A 2,952-nucleotide genomic window follows, 5' to 3' on the forward strand; every position below is an offset into this window, starting at 1 on the left:
ACGAGAAAAAAAAAAAAAAGGTCATGAGGGGAGAATCTTACAAACCAGGTTTCTGCAAGTTGGAAGACATCTGGTTTTGGACAAATCTGTTTAATAAAACCAATGTATTTCACCCTTACGTACCTGTAGCAATTATTATGGAATTTGTTGTAAGAAGAGAGGGTAATCAGACCTCCCCATGCTGCAGATAAGGAGAAGAAAATCTGAGTGGCAGCATCCTTCCAAACCTAAGTAAGACAAACAGGAGAGGAAACAGCATCAGCTTCAGGAAAGAATGTTGGAGTGCTAGAAAGTTCAATAACACTGTTAAATGTTACTGTGAGGGGATTGACACTTAAGTACTTTAAATGAGCTTTAAACTAAAGGGGTGTCAATAGAATATTTAAAAGCAGAACCCTGCCACGAAATACATCATGCCCATTTGATGAGGAGTGCTGTTCTTGTTGAGCCCGTACAAAAGGACCCTATTAACTTTGCTGTGTATGGAAGACACAACTATCCAAACTACATTGTTTTATACATATCAGTACAAATGCATTCAGAAAAAAAAAATAAATAAAATTAAAAATCGAGAGGAAAAATCTGCATCAGATACTGATGTTTTATCTGCCAGTGACCCTAAATAATACTTCATCCACATAAAGAACAAGTTTCCACAGATGACTATACGACCCCTGCACACATAAAATGCTTGCAGCAGACACCAAGAGATGACTCGTTCACCCCAGCAGTCAGAAGTGCAACAGTGCAAACCCACCATGGCATCAATCAGCTTCTCCCACTTTGGCGTGATGAAGTACCAGATTCCATCTCCAGCTCCAGGGAGAGTTACTCCTCTTATGAGAAGGATGATGAGAACTACGTAGGGGAACGTAGCTGTGAAATACACCACCTGGGCAGGACCAAAGGAAAGGTTGTTGAAAGGGCTTATTTGGATAAGAAGAGAGGAAGGGAAGATATAAGTGCTACACTGTTGCCTGAAGAAAGCAATTACTCAGGCTCAGAGACAACAGTCAGGGGATAAACTAGGAGAACAACAGGGTTATTTCCCAGGAAATCTGAAATTTTATAGCTCTTCTTGCTGCTGGAAACAGGAATAACACCAATAGAAACAAAGGTAAGAGCTGGGGTTCTAGGCAGAGAGGGGAAAAGGGTTCCTCTCTCAGTCTGGAGAGGAGCAATAAGAATTTACAGCTAAAAGAAAATATCGCTTTTGATCCTTGCCCAGAGCAAACTATCAGAGTTCAATGGAAGTTAAATGAGCAGTGACATTCAATAACACTTAAATTTCTGTGGGTTTTTTCCCTATATATTTCCATACATTTTTCTGTGTTTAACTAAAAAAAAAGGCTTAGTAAGTTTTATTACTGTTTGTATCTCTGAATAATTGCATATCACCATGGTGATATTTATGGTTCAAATGCAAAAAAGGAGAATGGGTGAAATGATCCAGATAGAACTAATCACCATGATATCTAAATACACAACAGTGGTTGTGTCTAATGTTTTAATAATGTCTTAATAATTATCTAGTAGAGGGATATGACCACAAAATCTCTGTGGTCAGATAAGATGACTGGATTATGGCCAGTTAAGGTCTACACTTGACACAGAAGCATTTCAAATATTTTTCACATTAACCTCTGAGTTTAAACAAACCAGAGTCATAACATATTGGGCAATCATATCATAAAATGTTTTGAGTTGGAAGCGACCTTAAAGCCCACCTCATTCCAACCCCCTCCCATAGGCAGGGACACTTACTACTGGACCAGGTTGCTCAGAGCCCCATCCAGCCTGGCCTTGGACACTTCCAGGGATGGGGCAGCCACAGCTCCTCTGGGCAACCTGTGCCAGGGCCTCCCCACCCTCACAGTAAAAAGTTTCTTCCTAAAATCTCATCTAAACCCACCCTCTTCCAGTTTGAAGCCCTTATCTTTGTCCTGTCACTCCATGTCCTTCTCCAAAGTCCCTCTCCAGCTCTCATGGAGCCCCTTTAGGAAAGGGTTCTAAGGTCTCTTTCGGAGCCTTCTCTTCTCCAGGCTGAACACCCACAGCTCTCACATCTTCATGGAGAGATTCTCCAGCCCTCTGAGCCATCTTTGTGGCCTCCTCTGGGCTCACTCCAACAGGTCCATGTCCTTCTTAGGCCCCAGAGCTGGACACACCACTGCAGATGCATCCTCACCAGGGCTGAGGGGGAGAATCCCCTCCCTCAGCCTGTGGTCTGAGCTAAAGTGACTTTTGAAACTGTTTCTTTAAACCTCCTCTTGGCTGTTTCAAGAGGTGTTTCAACAAGTTGCCCTTACGAATTTTTGTGCAGTTTAATCTCTGTATAAATACAGGATTTCTACCTCTGGCTCCAAGAGCTCAGATTTTTTTTTCTCTCTGACATCAAAGAATTAATATGTTTTTGGCCACTAAGATACGTCGAAGAGTCAATATTTTTCTTGGCCACTAAGACACACTAGAAGAAATATCTATTGCCATATGCAAACCAAAGTTATTATCCAGTCTCTTATCTTTCATGAAACATTTTTTCCTATCACAGTAAGGTGGTGGGGAAAAAAAAAATCTCAATTTTCCCCTAGCACTCTGAGTCTCTGGATTTTTAATTACCAAGTTACCTCCCAAAAGATGATATCAGCTTCCAGAAGCAAAGAGGTGGCCTGGAATCACAAACTCTGTGGTCAGCTCTGGCAAGTTCATGCCTGCACTTCCACTGTCTTTATCCCATGAAATATCTAGTTATTTTGCTCCAGCTTTTTTTTTTTGAAGTTCAGTTCTGATTTTAAAACATGTTACTTAACATCCAAATTTACATCAAAATTTCCTGAATTCCAGTGAAATGCGAGATGACTGCACTATTTTAATAAACACCACAGAGAATAAGGAAGGCTGGAAGGTCCCCTTTTTGCCATCCCACTGCTGAGTGCAGTTCAAGAGCTCCTT

The 2,952-nt window shown here is 41.1% G+C and overlaps 1 protein-coding gene across 1 annotated transcript in view; it reads right to left on the reverse strand.

Annotated features, from left to right (window-relative positions):
• LOC114072336 (sodium- and chloride-dependent glycine transporter 2-like) overlaps positions 1–2,952 on the reverse strand; it is a gene marked incomplete at its 3' end in the record, with an annotated part of 13,386 nt that overhangs the window by 3,263 nt on the left and 7,171 nt on the right. Inside the window, exons 8-9 of the mRNA XM_027910245.1 lie at positions 758–892; positions 124–227 (exon numbers count right to left, since the gene is read on the reverse strand). Of these exons, the coding sequence (XP_027766046.1) occupies positions 124–227; positions 758–892 (239 nt within the window). The remainder of the gene's footprint in view (positions 1–123; positions 228–757; positions 893–2,952) is intronic.

Source organism: Empidonax traillii, unplaced genomic scaffold (assembly GCF_003031625.1).
Source record: "Empidonax traillii isolate 1590-97213 ecotype Southwest subspecies unplaced genomic scaffold, ASM303162v1 scaffold3018:size24656, whole genome shotgun sequence".
Lineage (NCBI taxonomy): Eukaryota > Metazoa > Chordata > Aves > Passeriformes > Tyrannidae > Empidonax > Empidonax traillii.